General features: G+C 37.2%; 2 protein-coding genes and 4 long non-coding RNA genes across 6 annotated transcripts; 4 read left to right on the plus strand and 2 right to left on the minus strand.

The window, feature by feature from the left end:
* The first annotated feature begins 3,739 nt into the window (after positions 1–3,739).
* LOC149709105 (uncharacterized) lies at positions 3,740–12,438 on the plus strand. Its single transcript, XM_089863911.1, has 6 exons — positions 3,740–4,310; positions 10,643–10,709; positions 10,802–10,963; positions 11,894–12,029; positions 12,085–12,305; positions 12,382–12,438. Exons 1-6 carry the CDS (start codon positions 4,249–4,251, stop codon positions 12,436–12,438), a joined length of 705 nt encoding a protein of 234 aa, XP_089720037.1. The 5' UTR covers positions 3,740–4,248.
* On the plus strand, positions 4,512–6,400 carry LOC149709106 (uncharacterized). The gene is made up of 4 exons (XR_016381302.1): positions 4,512–4,901; positions 4,963–5,008; positions 5,113–5,511; positions 5,822–6,400. It is a non-coding gene; the product is annotated as an uncharacterized LOC149709106 (long non-coding RNA).
* Positions 12,366–15,700, plus strand: LOC149709107 (uncharacterized). Its single transcript, XM_089864540.1, has 3 exons — positions 12,366–13,667; positions 13,827–13,947; positions 14,460–15,700. Exons 1-3 carry the CDS (start codon positions 13,405–13,407, stop codon positions 14,622–14,624), a joined length of 549 nt encoding a protein of 182 aa, XP_089720666.1. The 5' UTR covers positions 12,366–13,404; the 3' UTR covers positions 14,625–15,700.
* Positions 15,701–16,297: 597 nt separating this feature from the next.
* LOC149709108 (uncharacterized) lies at positions 16,298–17,334 on the minus strand. The gene is made up of 2 exons (XR_016381303.1): positions 17,175–17,334; positions 16,298–16,919 (listed from the first exon to the last, which is right to left on the minus strand). It is a non-coding gene; the product is annotated as an uncharacterized LOC149709108 (long non-coding RNA).
* A 625-nt stretch (positions 17,335–17,959) lies between these two features.
* LOC149709109 (uncharacterized) lies at positions 17,960–19,917 on the plus strand. Its single transcript, XR_016381305.1, has 3 exons — positions 17,960–18,411; positions 18,487–18,571; positions 18,647–19,917. It is a non-coding gene; the product is annotated as an uncharacterized LOC149709109 (long non-coding RNA).
* Positions 19,035–20,329, minus strand: LOC149709110 (uncharacterized). Its single transcript, XR_016381306.1, has 3 exons — positions 20,264–20,329; positions 19,941–20,195; positions 19,035–19,174 (listed from the first exon to the last, which is right to left on the minus strand). It is a non-coding gene; the product is annotated as an uncharacterized LOC149709110 (long non-coding RNA).
* Between the last annotated feature and the right edge of the window lie 321 nt (positions 20,330–20,650).

Below are 20,650 nucleotides of genomic sequence, written 5' to 3' on the forward strand. Positions count from 1 at the left end.
CAAACTTCAATTTCAACAACTCAAATTTATTCACCGACCTCGGCAACGCAGAACACATCTCCAACACCACGACCCTTGCAAAATCAAACTTCAGTCTTAACAACTCAAACTCATTCACCGTTTTCAGCAAAACAGATCCGATCTCCTACTATACTTCAAACGTCAAGACCAGACCAAAAGCAAATAGTGGTTGTAATTACACCGCGTAAACTCGAACCGCCACGTACAACATCAATATCAAACATTAGGACTTTAAGTCCTTCTGGCATGACGACTGCTCAGACGCTGGACAACACCCGAACAGCGCTACTCGAATTTCTCCGGGAACTTCCCCGTTTCCCAAGACAATTTCTGTATCCGCCATACCCAGCACACGAGCACCATTTACACATTTACAGCAAGTACACAACAACCAAGATCAACCCGAACAAGAACTAATATTTTCAATCCAAAACGTTTTCGTAATACTTAATTTTTTAAAGAATGAAAGATGTTATATACTCCTGTTATATACTTTCGTAATACACTTGATATATACTCTTCCTATATACTCTTAAAAACATTATCATATATTGTTAGTCTCGCCACTAGTATACCCTGATCTATTCCACTAGTGCGCGCCACCTATAGCGAATAACGAGGTTTCCTCATAAAGGAGCTAGCTACTTTGTAGTCAGTTTATATTGGACACTTGATGAGCACAGTCAATAAATATTTTATTATAATTAATTCTGTCGACTTACTAAACATAAGTGGGTTTTCTCAGAACCTTGTTTTAGACGTTCGAGTGGTTTTTTTGGTTCGAATTAGCCATTAGTAGTTTTGCATAAATTGGTAGTAATGAAAATTAGAGATACGTTTAGGACATTTCATGTTTTTTTAATTAGGGAGACTAGAGATTAAATAAAGATTTATGATTTGAAAGTGAACTTTAAAATTACCGAGATAAACGCTAAGGTAAAAGAAACCCTTTCAGTTCTATAACCTTGAAAAACTGATAAGGAAAGTTCAGTTTTTCGTTAGAAAGGAAACAAGATCTTCTCGTAAAAATGTTGGTCTAGTATTTCGATATTGAGTCGTCTTTTCCCCGACTCGGAGAGGTAATATTTTGGTTTTCCCAACTTGTTATAACTTCCTGCGTTTAATTCTTGTTGTTGTCGGCGAACTTCTTCGGCATGGCGGGCGGTTGAGATCGCTTTCTCCAGTGTAAGGTTTCCGTCCAATTGCATTTTTTCCGACAGGGCTTTGTCTCGCACCCCGACTACTATTCGGTCTCTCAGCAATTCGTCTTGGAGAGTTCCGTAGGCACATTTCTCAATCTGGGCTCGACACGCGGTGATAAACTCTTCTACCGGTTCGCCATCTTGCTGAACTCGTGAGTTGAAGGTTGCTCGCTCGTAGATAACGTTCCTCCGGAGAATGAAATGTCCTTCGAATTTATCCATAACGACATTGAAGTCAGACTTCTCTGCATCGGTGGCAAACGTAAATGACAAGAATACGTCATCAGCTTTGTCGCCCATCATGTATATTAACGCGTTGACTTGTTCCTCCCCTGCCTTGGAACTAAGACCGGACGCGGATCTGAATCTCTCGAACCTCCTCCGCCATCGGGGCCACTCATTGGAATTCGAAAAGTTGAATTGGCAAGGCGGTTGCACTTGAAAGGCTGCGGCGTTCTGCATTTTCCGTGTCGAGGTAGACCGCAAATCTAGTCGATTACTGATTAACGAATTAAAGCTAACCATGATATCGCGCGACTAAACACCACATTAACGAACTTCTGACACCATGTTGTGTGTTTGTACGACTACACAGGAGTTGATACTTTTAAAACTATGGTTTTATTTACAATGATTTATACATGATCGAGGTCCGAGATAGACTGAATGTTCAACACAGAGAGGGGGCCTTTTTATACATGAAAGATTAGATAAAGAATAGACATTAAGCTAATGCGGGGGCTGTTCATAAACTGACCTAATAATAAAAGCATAATGTCACAATAGCATATGTTCGAAGCACTTGGCAAAGATAGTCATCATAATATGCACAATCGATTCTCTAGATAATGGCACTAGGAATGTATTTAGGTATGGATGAGTAAAAGACCTCAATGTGCATGCGCGAGTCATGCATGGTTCACGATACCCTTCCATGGGACGGGGTAAGGAAAGAATTAAAAAGAGGTAGGTTTTATTTTAACAAAGGTAAACGGGTTTCTGGTTTTTTTTTACTGTCAAATGAACAACGTCATAAAAACGTAGATTTACTAGAGCTAATAATTTTTGAAATTATGTGTACTATGTAAGTGTTAATGCACTACGTTGCATCAGTGCTTCTTCAAATAAATGTGACGTGGAACATATTCTCACACTTTCAAGTGTTCTTTGTTATTTCTCGTATCAGTGGCCATTATGATACTAGGTGAATACCATTGGTCACGGCAATATTAACATAAAGCAAAGTTAGATTTTCATTATTTTTAAATAAAATGAACCTGAAAATAGTAAAGGGCACTGAAATCTGACCTTAGGGCTGAATAAAGTTACCATTTAGTAATTGCATCTAGTTTTTGAAACAAAATGTGTTTATACTTATTTTCTGAGACTGTTAATTTTAAATACATAATTGAAATACTGTATAAGTAAATGATGTAAACCAACTAACGACCACATAATAAAGTTAAGTGACTCTCTAGTCAGGTACAAATCAATAGTTTTTGTATCGCCAACACTTATTCCACGATAAAAGATTCTAGGTTCTATACGGGAGTTAAGAGGGGTATTTCTGTGGGCGCTGCCATAACCTGTCCTTATCCCTACCTTCAATCAAATGAAGTCTATGACTTCTTAAATATTCCAAGTAGAAGAACTCTATGTATTCCTGATCATATGTGTGCCCTACATTTATAGTGAAAACCGTTTTTCATGTTAAAAATTTTAGTTTTCCGAGATAATTGAGCAAACGCTTGTTGCATAAAAATTATTGCCGAAATGAAAATGTGAGTTTCCTATAGTTTCAAGGAGCTCAGCATTCAATCATTTATTGTATCACAGTGTGTGTGACTAGTGCATGTGCTTTTGAATTTTTAATCTCGCACTAACCCTTATGTCTATTTTTTAGGTACGTATGAAAAGAACGTATCGATTCGCAAGGAAAACTCAACAGGAGCAACTTGCAGTTCTCGTTTTAAAAACGATCAAAATTCATTTGTTGAAAGTCAGACTCTAACTGCGGCCGCTATTGACTATTTCTGTTTTATTACACATCTGTTTTGAAGCACGCTGATTTAAAATTTTGGACGAAGAATTCGACTTGGAATTTTAAAAATTAACTCAGAACTGCTGTCTTCTAAGTTTGGACGTTTAATGTTCCTAGTTTAAAGATAATTGCCGAAGTTAGCGTCGTGAAATGTAGTCAAGGTATTCACACTGTGGTAGACAGTGACACTGCAAAGTTAAAAAGGGTAACGCAGGAACTACCATTCGTGTAAGTTGATTTTACGCTGTGTAGTTGCACGAATTTCCAGGGTATTTTTTAGTTTGGTTAGACCCACTTTACCGTCCTAAAATCATATGGATACCTTGCAGCAAAACCATGAGCTTTATTCGTTGTTTGTAGCCAACTTTCTTCTTCATTGGCTGACCGAGTTTATTTATTTTCGAAAGAAATTTTTCCAGAAAAAAAAATCCGCTTTGACGGAAAAGTATTCAAAAATTCTAGGCCAGTACGAATAGGGAATTTTCAATGCAAATCAAATAGCAAATCTCCTATTCAAAATCGGAAACAAGTGATCGCCCGGTCCCTGTACGATTTGATTATCCTATGGCATTACAGGAAAAGTCCTATTCGGGTACTCGTTTTGAAAAATTCACACTCGAAAATTAAATTACTCGGTTTAGCAGACGAATATTCGTTTCAAAACGATCAATCGTTTTCTGAATACACGAAGCAGTCTAAACATATTGTAGTTTTCGCATAGAAATGAATTTTTCCTTTCTCTGGTTTTCACGCAAAGACTAGGTGTGGCGTGAAAGAAAAACAAAACACCGCCATAGTCTCTCCCATTTTCAATCGAATTTTCGTAGTCTGTTCGAATTTAACCCCTTTCAAACGATTACTCGGTTAAGGAAAGTGTTTTCGTATTTAAATCGGTTATTCTAAATTCTTATCGAATAATCGTTTCGTAATTCAAATGCCTTTTTATTCGAAAATTCGAGTATTTTCACAGCCCTAAAACAATTCATGTTTAAGGAAAACGAAACATTCCTCTCCGTTAGCTTAAGTTGTCGGATATTCATTAAAATGTAAGGTTTTGCAACGATTTCGTGCGTTAAGCTACTCGAGCGTATAGGTGCACCCCAAGAATCTATATTTATAAATTACCATGCTTGAACTATACACAGGCTTTGTTATTTATAAAAACTACTTAGACCACTGTTTATGTAATCTTATTCCTACAATATGCGAAGAAAGTAATGCATATCTACTATAATACTAATGTTGTATCCTTGCTTCGTTTTGTTTACCTTAGTTTCTGAAAGGTTTTTTCTGTATGATTTTCATCGTTGAGATATGTCAGACTACTGGAATTGCCCGCCTTGCGCGTGAAATTATGAGCTGCCTCAGCTAGTGCTACCTATCGGGCGCTACATAAAGCCAGAACAAATCGATTTAATAAATATTCCTGGAAAGATTTCATATTATTTATTTCCATTCTTTCGGATAGTTATTTCTGTAAAAATCTGTTGTTTGTTAGTTAAAGATATGAATAAAATATATAATGAGAAGAAACCCCAAATTAGGCCAGAGTTTTAAGACCAGATTTAATGTAGTTATATACTAATAGATTCTTTCGAACGTCGACTGACTGCCAAAATCCTCTCAAGTCACATAATGTAAGTTAATAATTATTTGAATTGAGATTAATCTATATTTAACGAATTTTATATTTTACAGGTCTGGTTACAATAACACAAATGAACTCCATGTTGGTGTTTGCTCGGTAGGTCAATAAAACATGATTTCCAAAACGGATTTGAATTTTTTTTTTATTCATTCTACACCAAACGTGTAACGTCTCTATTTCATCTATATTTTTTCCTATAGGAAATGGAGAACGTAAAGTTTTCAGAGGACACGGTAGCTTTATTGTGTGCATATACAGGGTGTTTCTGAAAAGTCCATCACAAATTAAGGGGCGTGTTTATGGGACCAAACTGAGCGGAAAGTACCAAAGAACATGGGGTGTACAACATTTTGTTACGGAGATATGGCCTTCCAAACATTCGCCCCTAAAACAAGGAAATATCCAAAAATGAGGAGTAACACTTAAGACCGACTAACCAGCTTGTTTAAAATTACTAGACAATTTCAATAGCCTTTAATCGAACAATTGATTTCTACCTTTACTAATCAGAAGCGTATAAATGAGTAGAAGTATGCCTACGGTGGTAATGTAAAATTAATCCCAAGTGACATGATGTTTCAAGATCTTCCCAGCACCAAGTAAAATGGTTCTGATTGAAGGGACTTTTATTAGCACCAAAGAGAGTATAGGGGAGGAGTGGAAAGAGGGGCAAAACTTGTCTCGCTTTTCTACCGCGCATCTTCAATGCGCAGTACCGAGGCATTTCCGTTTGAGACATTAAATGGTATCGTAGGTGGCGCTATTGAGCCGGAAACTCCCTCGTACCGCTAGCCTTGCCGCTAGTATAATTTAAGCGAGACATAACTATTTACGCTTGTGGAGCGGGGGAGCTTCCACTCCTCCCTTATATTCTCTGTGTTAGCACAGCGTAAACAACGTTATTTTCAGGAATTAGTCCAAATGTCCACGGGCGGCATTACAAAAACGAGGCAGTCTTTCGAATGATACTTGGACATGTTGGAAGATCCCTGGCTTGTTCCTGTTATCTCAAACCGTAAAAAGCTACGCAAATCTTCATCATCACGGACAACACTCTTGTACGTTAGGTATGACCTTGAGAAAACCTAAAAGGACATCTCGAATGTATTTGAAAAACCCATCTCCAATTAAGGGGCGTGTTGTTTGTTTCCAACAGAGTAAACTCGCCCAGAGAACAATTACAATGCAGAGCCACGTTTCGGCGTTAATGGCCCACAAAGGTGGTCCCAAACAAAAGAACAAACTTTAATTTGTTTCGTTCAGTAAGTGTTTCATGTGTCATAGATAAAACGCCATGATTAATGCACAAAGAAAATGTTATTGACAAGTTTTCGGACCGCGATGCTGAAATGTGGTGGTGCACCATCGTGCATGAACCACATTCTGTTTATTAAACCTAAGGGTACGCGTTCGAGTAGTTCTGGTAAATCGTCCCGTAAGAACTACAAGTAAGCCACACCGTTTAACCTGGGCTCTAGGAAATATGGCCCAATTAAATTGTCACCCACAATACTACACCACAAGTTTAAGCTGAATTGTACTTTGTGAATTCTAACGCAAGTTGCGTGTGGTTTTTTCTTAATCAGCAAACCAATTGGCGGCTGCTTGTTTTTGGATCGTCCTCGAAAATAGTGAGAACTTCGCCTATTCTTAAAAAACAGAGCACTAAAACAGAGCACTATGTTTTTTAAGAAAGGAATAAAAGAGGTTTCACGTACATGTGTTTGTTTTATTAAACTCATAATTCAACGAAGTCTGTTACAATGCCTTTCTTCACAAATGCCGAATATGCGGATATGCACCTAATGTATGGACTAGCCGAGGGGAATGCCGCTGCATCTGTACGCTTGTATCAGGAAAGATTTCCGCAGAGGCGACTACCAAATCGACTGACGTTCGAGGCTGTGGACAGACGTTTGAGGCAAGATGGACGAATCCAACCGGCTGGACCTCAACCTAGAGCGAGAGCCATCCCAGAGGCCGTAGAAGACGAAGTTCTCACCATTTTCGAGGACGAGCCTGAATCAAGTACCCGCCAAGTTGGTCGCCGATTAGGCGTAAACCACACGCTCGTGTGGAAAATCCTCAGAAGCCACCGGTTTCATCCTTTCCATGTTCAAAAAGTTCAAGGTTTGAATCCAGCGGACTACCCACGACGCACGGCGTTTTGTCAGTGGTTTCTGGCTAAAGTAAACGATATCGATTTCCCACGGGATTTGTTGGTTACTGACGAAGCTAACTTTTCACGGGATGGTATTATTAACTTACATAATAAACATCAATGGTCCCAGCTAAACCCCCACGCAACTTGCGTTAGAAGTCACCAAGTACAATTCAGTTTAAACGTGTGGTGTGGTATTGTGGGTGACAATTTAATTGGGCCATATTTCCTAGAGCCCAGGTTAAACGGTGTGGCTTACTTGCAGTTCTTACGGGACGATTTACCGGAACTACTCGAAGACGTACCCTTAGGTTTGGTAAACAGAATGTGGTTCATGCACGATGGTGCACCACCACATTTCAGCATCGCGGTCCGAAATTATCTTAACGCGACCTTCCCTTTGCGGTGGTTAGGTCGAGGTGGACCTGTGGAGTGGCCTGCTCGATCACCCGATCTGAACCCTTGTGATTTCTTTCTTTGGGGCCACCTGAAAGACTTAGTTTATCAGACTGAAGTGCCCGATGTTGAAGAGCTACGTCGACGAATAATTCACGGCTGTCAAACAATTCGCGAAACTCCAGGCATTTTTCAACGTGTAAGGGAATCATTTGTAAGACGTGCTAATGTGTGCCTTAACGCGGGTGGTGAACACTTTGAACAATTTTTGTAACTAGTTGCAATTAAATGTTAAAACTTGTCAATAAATTCATTTTCTTCGTGCATTAATCATGGCGTTTTATCTATGACACATGAAACACTTACTGAACGAAACAAATTAAAGTTTGTTCTTTTGTTTGGGACCACCTTTGTGGGCCATTAACGCCGAAACGTGGCTCTGCATTGTAATTGTTCTCTGGGCGAGTTTACTCTGTTGGAAACAAACAACACGCCCCTTAATTGGAGATGGGTTTTTCAAATACATTCGAGATGTCCTTTTAGGTTTTCTCAAGGTAATACCTAACGTACAAGAGTGTTGTCCGTGATGATGAAGATTTGCGTAGCTTTTTACGGTTTGAGATAACAGGAACAAGCCAGGGATCTTCCAACATGTCCAAGTATCATTCGAAAGACTGCCTCGTTTTTGTAATGCCGCCCGTGGACATTTGGACTAATTCCTGAAAATAACGTTGTTTACGCTGTGCTAATAAAAGTCCCTTCAATCAGAACCATTTTACTTGGTGCTGGGAAGATCTTGAAACATCATGTCACTTGGGATGAATTTTACATTACCACCGTAGGCATACTTCTACTCATTTATACGCTTCTGATTAGTAAAGGTAGAAATCAATTGTTCGATTAAAGGCTATTGAAATTGTCTAGTAATTTTAAACAAGCTGGTTAGTCGGTCTTAAGTGTTACCATAGCCCACTTGATCACGCACGCTGGCTGCACGCGCTCTAGAAGCCCGTCCAAACGATTTTTTTTACATGTTAACTCGCGAATACGGCGCGTCACATAGGTTCGGTCTAAACTTTCAAACCCGTCTGGTTTTAACATGGGCCTCTATGGGAGGGGACCAGTTTTTTCAACGTTTTTGACAATATTAGTGCATCTACTGGTTCAAATCTCTTGAATTTTTAATGAGACGTGTATTGAAAGGTTTGATATTATCCTGTAAAATTTAAAGGCTTCAGCTTTAATAGTTTTTTTTATAAAAAATAAAAACCATCACATAGTAGAGAATTTTGCCCCTTCAATTTCTCTACTATGTGATGATTTTTATTTTTTATTAAAAAAACTATTATAGCTGAAGACTTTAAATTTTACAGGATAATATCAAACCTTTCAATACACGTCTCATTAAAAATTCAAGAGATTTGAACCAGTAGATGCACTAATATTGTCAAAAACGTTGAAAAAACTGCTCCCCTCCCATAGACGCCCATGTTAAAACCAGACGGGTTTGAATTTTAGACCGAACCTATGTTATTCTCATTTTTAGGGTCGATTGAGCGGGCTTCTATAGCGCGTGCAGCCAGCGTGATCAAGTGGGCTATGGTGTTACTCCTCATTTTTGGATATTTCCTTGTTTTAGGGGCGAATGTTTGGAAGGCCATATCTCCGTAACAAAATGTTGTACACCCCATGTTCTTTGGTACTTTCCGCTCAGTTTGGTCCCATAAACACGCCCCTTAATTTGTGATGGACTTTTCAGAAACACCCTGTATATGCACACAATAAAGCTACCGTGTCCTCTGAAAACTTTACGTTCTCCATTTCCTATAGGAAAAAATATAGATGAAATAGAGACGTTACACGTTTGGTGTAGAATGAATAAAAAAAAAATTCAAATCCGTTTTGGAAATCATGTTTTATTGACCTACCGAGCAAACACCAACATGGAGTTCATTTGTGTTATTGTAACCAGACCTGTAAAATATAAAATTCGTTAAATATAGATTAATCTCAATTCAAATAATTATTAACTTACATTATGTGACTTGAGAGGATTTTGGCAGTCAGTCGACGTTCGTAAGTAATATCGGATAACATGAAGTGAGGCTTTGGGGTGGAACAAAATGTTCTGTAGTTGCCAGTATCATGTTAACGACGTAAAGTCAGGATTCCTCTCTAGCTTTTTTGGTTAACCAATCAACGCTTTACTTTAGTATTTTTTCAAGCTCAATTTTTATGGCCCATTTTCGGACAGTTTTTACATCGAAATTTTAGTTCAATATTTTTTAGCATAAAACTGTATTTTCATATAATCCATTTCCTCAAAGATTTAGAGTTAGGTTTGATTTGGTTAGGGTTTAATTCGGTTACGGTTAGGTTAGGTTATGAGAGGGTTACTATTAAAATTCTGATTTGACTAGTGCAATATCACTATCGATATAAAAGTGTATTGATAGACGTAAGCATTAAATCAAGTGTTTTTTTGTTAAAAAATAAGTTATGAAAAATTGTGCGGAAAGCGGCTCCTAGAGGTTTTTAAGGTGTGAAAAATAAAACTGCGGAAGTAGGCGACCTCCCTTTCAAGCCTGATATCGAAAACTTTGAAAATTGATTAAAAATCAATGCATGTTTTTCACACTTATTGGTTTTGCTTAGGCAAATAAATCAATAGGGAGCTAACAGCTGGCTACGGGGAAGAGTCTGACATCACGCAGCCCCCCCCCCTCTGGTTGGCATTTTTGCGCGTATATAGAATACTGTTTCCAACCATTAGGGGGATGAAACTCCAGGAAGAGATAGAAGGGTGTGACGTTTCAGGGTCAGAACTGTTTGCTCCCTATTTGTTCAGAGATAATAAAAAATTCGCTTAACCAATCTAAAGCCATTATCCAATCTTACCCTAAGGAGTAAGAGAAAATTCCGCACTCTTTCCCATATGTAGCTTTATAGTGCAGTGAAGTTATGGCAAGTTTCTCAATTACCGTTTCAAAATGATATGAGACTTTCTCTCGATAATGTTTGGCTCACCTACGGTCATGCAAAAACATTTTAGTAAAACTATGTATAATATTCCTTAACATTATAATCTTCCGAATTTTGAAGTTTTACCGAATATTTCAAGAAATAGATTGTAATTTACAAAGACTGTTTATTTAAACGACTGTGTTTTACAGCATTAAGACTTCATTATTGTCAATGGAAGACATTATCGACGAAAACGGTCATATGGTACCGTCCGAGGTTATTTAATTCCTTTACTCTAATTTCAAAAAATAAGTTTTCTCTGACTCAAAATATTTCAAGTTGACTCTGACAGAAAAATGTTTGAACAGGAAATCGACGTGTTCTTCTATCCAACCGATCTCGAGGAAGTTGCAAACCATCGAGGATGGTTCCCCTCTGCTTTGTACATCGAAAGTAACACTCATATTTTAAGTGGACCTCCAAACGCCGTAGACTTGTATTCTCTTGATTTTGTCAAAGCCGATAATTGGGTTTGTAATTTACAATCCGACACAACAAGACCTGAGAGAGTTGGACTTTAGTGCCTTGATCTTAGCATTTCCTCTCACTATTATCAAGAACGAATTCAGGATACCATAAGGACGTTGAAACCAGGCAATGCTGGCGCCATGAAGTCATACTTTTCATAATATGAGGGAGGGGCCTATATTTTTGGAAATATGGCAAATGGAGTCTCCCAGGTCTAGGAGTGTTGGTGTTGGTGTCGGTGTCGACTCGAGAACAAAACTGTTAAAATAGTTAATGATAGCTGATGTATTTAAAAAGAGTGGACCATAATGAAGTTATGAAGAATTAGAGCTCGGCATTTTCGATCAATTATCCACTTTATTTTATCTTTATCCATACCCGAAAATTATCCACAGAACTTACATGTTAAATCGTATTATAATCCACAAATTTGTTTATAAATAATCGGTTATCCACCAATTTGTGGATAATTGATCGAAAATGCCGAGCTCTATGAAGAATCTGGATTTTTCTATTAGAGAGCCAGATTTATCTGGGGCAAAGTCAGCACAACGGATTTCTCAAACTTTGGCGTGTAATGCCAAGGCTTAAGACCAGAGAAGCTGAATTTGATAGTAATACTAGCCATTTTGATTGATTTATAAGCCACCGATGGCGTTAAAAACGGATTTTAAGGCGTTACCTAATACGAAGGCGGTAACGGTTTTCGAAAGAAGTATGACTTCATAGTAACAGGGGACAATCTTACCATTCCATGTTCTTATGGTATCCTGAATTCGTTCTTGCTATTATTGGTTCCTTCATGTCATATTGGCAAGCAAAATAATGAGCTCATGGAGACCTAAGATGGTTATTAATACTTTCTCAGGTTTTATTTGTATTCTTGCTACAAAGAATTGTAGCGTATAATATTTAATTTCTTTCACTTGAAGGTGTATTTGTTGGTTTTGTTATCAATATTTGCTGTCTCTGCTCTTACACATGAATGGAGAAAATATCTCATGAGGGACTGGACAACATCCTTTTTTGGGCAAATTTGGGATATTGCGTCCACGTTTTTCTTTGAACGTAAAGAAAACACCGACACATTCGTTCCAGTTGTAATCTTATTCTTCCTATATAGCCATTCAAAGGGAGTCAAACCGCGTTTATTGGCGGGTGGCCTTCGGAGCCTGGATTTTAGGCATTACCATTCTTTCTATTTTGGTGTCTTGCAATTTCAAAACGGAAGCTTACAGCAAAGGATACGTCTACATCGACAGTCTGGAGGAATGGAAAGATAATTCCAATATTTCTTTGTGGACGCTGAAAGGACAGCCCAGCTACACCTTCACACATCGATGGGTATTAAATTTATATTTACTCTGTCTTCCCTCTGATCTGTAGGCATTTGGGTATTAACTAACGACATTTCATCAAGGTTCCCGATAGGGTCAGTATGCATAACTTTGGACACTTTTTGCATAACCTTGAATAACTTCCGTTGCTTATATGTTAGACTCAAAATTAAAAAAGCAATGGAGAGAAGCATTCTTAAGACACATTCTCACAAGTTTTCAACTTTTTAAATGGAACACATTTTTCGCAAAGTAGAGTTCCCCAAAGGCCGAATTCGTGCTCAACTTTGGACACTTCTATGTAACTTTGGACGCCCCCTTCCTAACTTTGGACACCCCTTCCTAACTTTGGACAGCGAAAAAAGGGTGACTTGGGCACGCATTAGGCGAATCACAATTTCAAAAGTTAAAATATAGGCTTAGGCCGACCTAGACGTATGCCTAAAATAGGCCTATAGGCCTATAAAAAATCAGAAATTTCTTTAAAACAAACTTTATTAAATATGGGGCTACTTATGTAGGTTTTTAGGTATATAGGGCCTAGGCCTATTTTGGCGCGCTGTTTGCCGCGTAACAATTTTAACAAACTGAGGACGTGTCCCTTATTGTTTTAAACTCTAAAAAAGGCTAATATCGCGAGTTAATTAGTGTTAACAAACGGAGAAATCGGCCAGCATGAAAGTGTCCAAAGTTGGAAATTTGCCCAGGTGTTTTAAAAGCTGAATATTTCGTCGAATTTCCCGCGTAAGACAGTGTTTAAAATACGGATTATGAAGCCAAAAAGTTGCTCTTTCGAATGGTTTCTAGTTTGTTCAGGTATGATTTCTCTAATTTTCGTCAAACCTTATTTCCCGGGACCAAAGGGTTGACCCCCGTCAAATTTGGCCGTAATTTAAATGGACGAGTTTGGGGAGTGGGCTAATTTGGCTCGTAACGTAGTCGGATGTTATTCTACGACTTTGAAGTATTTTTTTCTAAATTCCTCACATTCTAAGCTTTAAAATGAGCTATTTCATTATCAATTTGATGCATCCAGTAATTAAATATGATTTTTATAATAAAAGTGTCTAAAGTTGCAGCTGTCCAAAGTTAGGCACACTGACCCTATGTCAACTAAAGAACGTCTCATAAACGGTTTCGCATTTGATGGTGTTGATCTTGAACTTTACAAAAACATTTCTGAAGGACGTCTATCCGCGATATTGGATACTTACTACCTAGCGTGTGCTTACAGTTTTATGGATGTGGACAACTCCATAGTTAATGGAATATATTTTAGTAATTCAATGATAAAATCTATAAAATTCATCCTCCCATTCAGCGACAAAGCCAGAAAAGAGGGAACTTTTATCGAGATGGTTAATTCAAAGTAAGTTGTTGTATTTCCGTTTACCTCACCGAGTGTAGCTAGCGTCTTACGTGTCACCCTTTTCACACATTACGTTTTTGAACTTCGTCAATTCAAACTGTTTCTGTGTATTTTTATAGTACCAACTCGATTTAAAACATCTTTTGTTATGTATTACAGAATAACCATGTTCTTCGAGACCAGCCCACTGCAGTACGAATACCGGAAACCATCCTACAGGCTTGACAAGATTAAATGGGCTGAACCCGTGAAAGAGATTTCATCGATATCATTCAAAGATGTTAAAGCCTCATTTCAAATCTGTTTCTACGGATTATGCCTTTCTAAAGCGGTTCTCTTAATTGAAATTGGAATCTTCTTATTTAAACGTTATTTGAAATGCAACTTCTAACATAACATAGCATTGACCAATAGAACACTATAGGAAAATATAGCGTTTATAATACCTTATCACTTATGTAAAGTACAAAGCACATGGCAAAGTAGTGAACTAAAAATGTTTTTAGAGAAAAAATCTACTCAGCCATCAAAAATGGTTACATATTAGAAGAAACCGAAGTTGATCTTTTGAATATTGGTACTCACTGATTATGATCACTACTTTTAGCTTGTCTAAATATCATTAGGATTCAAAGGGCAAGTCTGAACTATTTGTGTTAACAAATTTTGAGTTACAAAGAAGTGCATTATTTCTGATTTGTTTCCTTTCTCACGTTTCTTTGCCACCCACCAAAAGGAAAACACATTCTTATGAAAGCGATCAATTTATGGCATTCATTTATTTGCTCTTAGTTTATGATATACAAGAACAAGCGGTTGTTAATCATCCCACACCGTTTCTTGAACGAGTTTGCATTTGCAGCCCCGGTTTTTTCCATATTCACCGCAATAGCCTTTATATCTTGGACAACTGAACGAACGACAACTGTCGTCAGATGTACAAAGCTGGAGCTCTAAAAAAGGTTGAAAGTAGCATTAAAAGTCTTTATACAATATTTCTCTTAGAATAAATGTTTAATATAATCGAAATTCAAACTGTCAGAGCAATCAAAGATTTTCGCTTGAACTAGTGAGGTTTCATTTCAAATTTTTTAATCGTTTCGTGTGTCTCGAGATAAGAGTTTTTCTTGTCGTTTTTCAATAATTGAAAAATTTTAAAAATTTGATACTTATGGGTACTTATGTGATAAAAATACCTTGGGGAATTTTTCATCTTTTAAAACAGTGTGAATCATTTAGTATTTAAATTATTTACACATCATACCCGTTTCAAAAATCATTTATCTTACCTTCACCAGGGCCTATATATGATTCGGCCGTGTGAATAGTTATGGTTAGTATTATAGCACAAGTCAAAAAGACGTTGCGGAGAGATAAAGACACGAGTCCCATTGTTATTAACGAACTCAAAATTTTAATGACTTGACAACGAATTCAAGTTTAAATCGGACGAGTGGACGTTCAGTGTTTAGCAATGTAATGGAGATGACTCGCTTTAAATACTGGAGTTAACCAGGTCTGATATAATTAATTGCGCATTGAAATAGGACAAATTTATAATCTTTTTCAATTCCAATTAGTTATGTACGATTTAATAGAGTTAAGGGTGAGCATTATTTTGTCTGAAAGAAGTAAAATTTATAATCTTGTTTTTCTCTATCAAAAACAATAATTCAGAAATTGCGTTAGAAAAATATTCCACTCTTTTTATGATATACTGTTTCTGGAGCCATGAAATATAAATTCTATGATAGTGATTAAACTTCATTCCGACTTCAATGTATAAAGATGTTTTTAGGATTGGATGTAAATTTTTTCGTTATAAGTTTAGAGCTTTGTAAAAATTACACTAAACTACAATCCTGGCTGGACCTTTGTGCCTAGTTAAACTTTCAAAAATATGCCACAAATAGGTTATTTTTTAAACAAGTTGGTATACCAAAATACTACGTCTCCAACGCGAATGGAGGATTGCCTACAAACCTATCAAGCTAAATATGTAATAATTGCTCTTTATTAAAGTATTATTCACAAATTTACGATATTCTTAGATTGCCAGTAAATGTTAATGTTTGTCCATACCAAAGCTGACCTACCTCTAGCCGTGCTAAACGAGTGTAGGCAGTAAAATAATCTGAAACACGATTAAAATCAGAACTTAATACAAGGCCTGTCCAGACTGACACATTTTGCGCGTACTCATCTTCGTTTTCATTGTTTGAAAGATCGCGCTACTGTCCGCATTGGGTTTTCGCTACTTTAGGATACAAATTTCTTGCGACTGGGCCAAGTTTTTCGCGCCTCCGCGAGAAAAACACCAATCACAGACGAGAGGAAGGATGGGGTGGAGGGCGACGATTAGTTTCTTTTTCTATTTGGACAACATAGATGGACAAGGGCAAGAAGTGATAAACTAGATATCACTTCTTGGTTCAACATTCACCGCATGCCGTATACTTTAACTTCTTAGCTACACCTCTATTGAATTATTAGCTTATGGGATGAACCGAGGTTGCAACGTGTGCGACCATTTCGATTATCACTCCCATAGCAAATTTTGGACATTAATTGTAAATACCGTAGAGATTAACATTTTTTTTTCTTTTTGGAACAAATAAAGTGCTTGGCAATTTTTTGATAGCTGAAAGGAAATATCCTTTAATTTCTTTCGGAAGTCATTTCTAACTCATTAAATCATAAGTTTATAAGATATGTTCCATAAGTATGTCACTACATATACTTCGTAATGCTAGAGGCTTAATGAGAGCTAGTTCAAGAACGACGCGAGAATTGACTACACTCGGTTTTGCAGTCCATCCTCCTATTTAGTCTGTACTAAGCCTTTGGCAGCGCCTCACCAGGCGTCGCTTTACGAGAATCTATGACGTTTCACCTACGTCACTTCATGACAAGCTCTCATTAACGAGTGACACACTTATGGAACATATCTTATAAACTTATGATTAAATATATAGTCAGCTGCAATTTTTGCAAAATACATATAATACAATTTTTTCGATATTATACAAAAAATAAACCGAATAGACCCAACCAACAAATAAACAAGTTGGCTTGGTCTAGTCTCCATCTAAGGGATAGGATCACGCGACTAACAAAGTTGACTGTAGTACCATCTGTTGTTGAGCAACGAAAATAAATCTCTTATTTATCTGGGGTAAAACGGGTTCTGCGCAAGGCAAAATCAAGCCAATCAGGTTATCCCTTTCTCACCTCAAAACCCGAGAACGAGATCTGTGCCGTTTTAAAAATTCAAAAGAATTGTTGGTCGGGTCTGAGGATCAAAACTACAAAAGCTAATAGCGTTTTCCTTTGGGTCCTCGCGGAGCGCTCCCATGGAGGAATAAAACTAGGAGATCCTATTCTTCAAAAACAGTCTTTAACGAAGCTGGAAACTACTACTACCATTTATATTGCTCCTTGGGAGCGCTCCTCGAGGACCCAAAGGAAAACGCTATAACAAAGACGATAAAGATATTTTTCGATTACGTCAATGTCACGTGGTTTCTAAGCTCAAACACATTATGCATGACATCAAGGGTGACGTTTTCTTGCGCTCCTCCTCTTTAGTTCAAGCAGAAAGACCCAGAAAATGGCAAGTTCAAGATTCCAAGCAAGAGAAATCTCTGTATACATGATGGAACTAATTCATAACAGGTCACGAAAATTCTTTCGTGTTAGCAAAAGTAATATAAGAACCTCCCTACGGGAGGGAAGTATACAAGACACCATAGTCGTAACGTTAAAACACGCGAGACATCCTCGAACCGCCAAATACCATATTCAGACACTATTGCGCATGGACAAGGTACGGTAGATCTTAGTCCTTTGATATGGTCGTTGGAAAGGGAAAGAGGAAAATGAGCTGTGTAGTCTGCTAAGCCGTCTGTCGTAAGAAATAGAGGATTCCTATTTTTACTAATAAATATTCACAAACGGTTATTTCGAAAAGAAAATCTAGTTTTTTGTGAAGCCAAGAAGGTGAAAATGATGAATACAAGAATACAATTTCGAGATACATAATAATACCATTTTAAAATCTATCTATGTACAGTGTTAGGCATATACCTTGGCAAGGTAAGGGTTTAAATCAAATTTTATGCAAAGACCTATGAAAATCCTATAATCTAGTCACTCCCTGATTATTAATGATTGATTATCATCAAAATCTAAAAATGCAGCATGAATTACTTCTTTGGAAATGCTTAAAATTACAATGAGTCTGTGAGATTGACTAACTTAAGCAGCCGACGCAATCGCGAGATCATCACAGTCTGGGAAATAGCACACTTCCTCTGGTCCAAAACCAGTTTATTAATTGCTTGGACTAGTTTTTTAATTCAAGAAGTGGGGGTTACTGGTCCTCAGGACCAGTTTATTAATTGCAAATCTATAGGAGAACGAAGGCTGGGACCAGTCCGGAGACCAGTTAATTATTTCGGGTCTAGGGGGGTCACTGGTCCCAAGGACTAGTTTAAAAAATATCCTTATTTCCCAGACTGATCATCAGAGAATGTATTCCTACGCTCTACGCGCCGCGGCCCTATTTTTTGTAACTTTGTTTACGACCGTATAATTGCGCGTGGACATTCGCGGCACGAGGATGTATCGGCAAAAGTTCGCCTTTGTACACTTTCCTCCCCTAGCGAGGTTTCTTATATTACTTCTGGTGTTAGCTATTTGTGTTTGGGATGGGTTGGTGCGCCATACACAACGAGGATAAACGGTTGAGTTATAACTTAAATTTATAAAGTTAAACACTTTCCTAGAGATAAAAACAACTTTTTATGGCATTTTTCAGCTTCTTAAGTAGTGCTATTCGCTAAGCCTTGCCAAGGCTGCTTTGGTGTGGTCACTGTCACGGAAGACTCTCTGTTCTAGTACAAGTAAATAATCTTTGCATCACCGTCATTTACACTTTAGGGTCTTATGCATTAGTTCTGATTTCTTTTCCCTCGTAGCGGTTAGCGCTTTCGCCTCGCAGCAAGAGGATCCCGGGTTCGATCCCGGACTGTGAAAAAGGAGTTTTCCTCCGCGGTCTAACCCGATTTCTCCTTTCCATCAAAACTTGCTGAGGTTAACGGTAATGGTTAGTATAGGGCGCTGTAGGTTAGCTGTGGCATAGGGGCTCGCCACCACCCCTCTATGCATTGTAAAGCGACCAACCTGTAAACAAGCCACAGGCTTAGTGTGGAAATCCCTTCGTAGACAAAGCTTAGATTATTATTATTATTTCTTTCACAACCACCAAAAGAAAAACACATTGTTACGAAAGCAATCAAAGGATTGCATTCATTTATTCGCTCTTAGTTTATGATATACAATAACAATCAGTTGCTAATCATCATCAGCGCGTACCGTTTTGAATCCGCCTATTACTTTGCATATGCAGTACCGCTTTTTTCCAAAACTTGGAGCGCAACTTCCTTTAGATCCATATCGGCAACTTTTCGAATAACAATTTTCGTCAGATGTACAAGGCTTGAATTCTAAAGAGGTGGAAAGTAGCGTTAAAAGTCTTGATAATTTTCTTAATATCAACTTTTTATATTATAGAAGTTTAAACTGTCTGATGAACCAAAGCCTTTCGCTTGAACTAGTGAAGTTTCATTTAATTTATTTTTATTCTTATTTTTCAATAATTGAGAACTTTAAATAGTTTGATTTTTTTATTATTTATGTTTTAATAATACCTAAGGAAATTTTTGCATCCTTTAAAGCATTGGGAATGATTTTATATTTGAAATTTTTACACATCATACCCGTTACAAAAAATCATTTCTCTTACCGACTCCTTCGGCCGTTTGAATAGTTATGGTTAGTATTATAGCGCAAGCCAAAAAGGCGTTGCGTAGAGATAAAGACACGAGTGCCATTGATGTAAACGAACTTAAAATTTTAATGACCTCACAAGGAATTCTAGTTTAAATCGCACGAGTGAACGTTCAGTGTTTAGCAACGTAATGGGGATGACTCCCTTTAAATACTGGAGTTAAGGCAATATGAAATAATTAATTGCGCATAGAAATAAAATAATGGATTATTTATTGTTATTTGGTGTTGTTAAGAAAATTTACGAATTAAAGCAAAATGAAATAATTAATTGCGCTTTGAAATAAAATAATGGATTATTTATTGTTATTTGGTGTTGTTATGAAAATTTTCGAATTAAAGCAAAATGAAATAATTAATTGCGCATTGAAATAAAAACAGTTAATAATCTTTTTCTATATCAATTGCTTATGTTCGACTTACTTGAGATAAGGGAAAGCATTATTCTGGCTGTAAGAAGTGAAATTTATAACCCGGTTTTTCTCTATCAAAAACAACTAATTCAGAAATCACGTTAGAAAAATATGTGACTCTTTTTGTTTTGGCCTGCATGGACATTTGTTCATTGAGCTATGGTCAACCTCAGCAGCTACTCGCATTCTCCCATTTTTATTTATTTTTTAAATAAATAGATATGTAGGCATTACTACATAGCGTAGATTTACAGTTTTCTGGAAGCTGATGACACCACAGTTAATCGAAAATATTTCAGCAATTCTATGATTAAATCTATAAATTCATCGTACCATTCAGTGACAAAGCCAGAAAAGAGGGAAAGTTAGTCGAGATGGTCAATTGAAAGTAAGTTTACCGTATTTTAGTTTACCTAATCGAGTGTAGATGGCGTCATATGTATCACCCTTTTCACACATTATGTTACTCAACTTTGTTAATTCAAACTGTTTCTATTTATCTTCCTAGTACCAACGCAATTGCTGAACTCGATTAAAATCTTCTTTCGTTATGTATTACAGAATAACCATGTTCTTTGAGATCAGGCCAATGTTTTACGAATTCCGAAAGCCATCTTACAATCTGGACAAAATCAAATGGACTTAACCAGTGATTGGCAGTGAAAGAGATATCATCAATATCAATGAAAGATGTTGGAGCCTCATTTCGAATCTTCTTCT

This window comes from Phalangium opilio, unplaced genomic scaffold (assembly GCF_054372755.1).
Source record: "Phalangium opilio isolate 3A_F unplaced genomic scaffold, DU_Popi_V2 ptg000013l_1, whole genome shotgun sequence".
Lineage (NCBI taxonomy): Eukaryota > Metazoa > Arthropoda > Arachnida > Opiliones > Phalangiidae > Phalangium > Phalangium opilio.